Source organism: Fukomys damarensis, unplaced genomic scaffold, assembly GCF_012274545.1.
Source record: "Fukomys damarensis isolate Sample0158 unplaced genomic scaffold, DMR_v1.0_HiC HiC_scaffold_38, whole genome shotgun sequence".
Taxonomy (NCBI): domain Eukaryota; kingdom Metazoa; phylum Chordata; class Mammalia; order Rodentia; family Bathyergidae; genus Fukomys; species Fukomys damarensis.
This window is the reverse complement of record NW_022900950.1, coordinates 65224108-65224738: the sequence shown is the minus strand read 5'-3', so window position 1 is coordinate 65224738 and position 631 is coordinate 65224108. Positions and strand designations below refer to the sequence as shown.

Below are 631 nucleotides of genomic sequence, written 5' to 3'. Positions count from 1 at the left end.
GGGGTTTCCCCCTGCCCGCCCGCCCGCCCCCCAACTCCCTCCCAGCTCCTGCCAGTGTCTGCCTCTCTGCCCCCACGGGGGTTTATTTGATCTCACATTAACCAAGGAGGAGAATGTGAGAAAAGGGGGAAAATGCCCAGGAGGAAGCAGGAGCAGCCCAAGCGCCTTCCCTCACGTAAGTCATCCCTTCTCCACCTCCTCTCGTGCCATTTTCTCGCCCTCCCTCTCCTCTTTCCCCTCCGCAGCCTCCTCCGTTGTTTTCTGCATTAGTTTAGGGTTACAGAGGTGAAACTGACAAAGACACAGCCCGGGTTACTCCTCGTTTAGGTCTATGCTGAGGCAGCCATGTTGGTGATGATCAGCCCTGTGCCCTTTCTATTCTCTCTCTCTTTTTCTTTCTTTCCCTCACCCCCTCCTCTTTTTCCTTGGGATCGGGCTTTCCCCCCCTCCCTCCTCCTCCCCCTCCTCACTCGGGTTGCTGGGGGGAGGGGGCGCGAGCCGAGAGGAGGGGAGTAGTGTGGATGCCGGGGTTTTTCCCGGGGGGTGGGGGAGGTCGGAATCTTTCAAAAAGAAAAAAATTCCTCGTGGATCCCAGTGCCCGAGGGTGCGGGGTCGGGGCGCGCGCAGGGCC

General features: G+C 59.4%; 1 protein-coding gene across 1 annotated transcript in view; it reads left to right on the top strand.

The window, feature by feature from the left end:
* Positions 1–30: 30 nt before the first annotated feature.
* Positions 31–631, top strand: part of Znf827 (zinc finger protein 827) — a 155969-nt gene continuing 155368 nt past the window's right edge. The window contains exon 1 of the mRNA XM_010610930.3: positions 31–175. Coding sequence (XP_010609232.1) covers positions 133–175 — 43 coding nt within the window. The 5' untranslated portion in view covers positions 31–132. The remainder of the gene's footprint in view (positions 176–631) is intronic.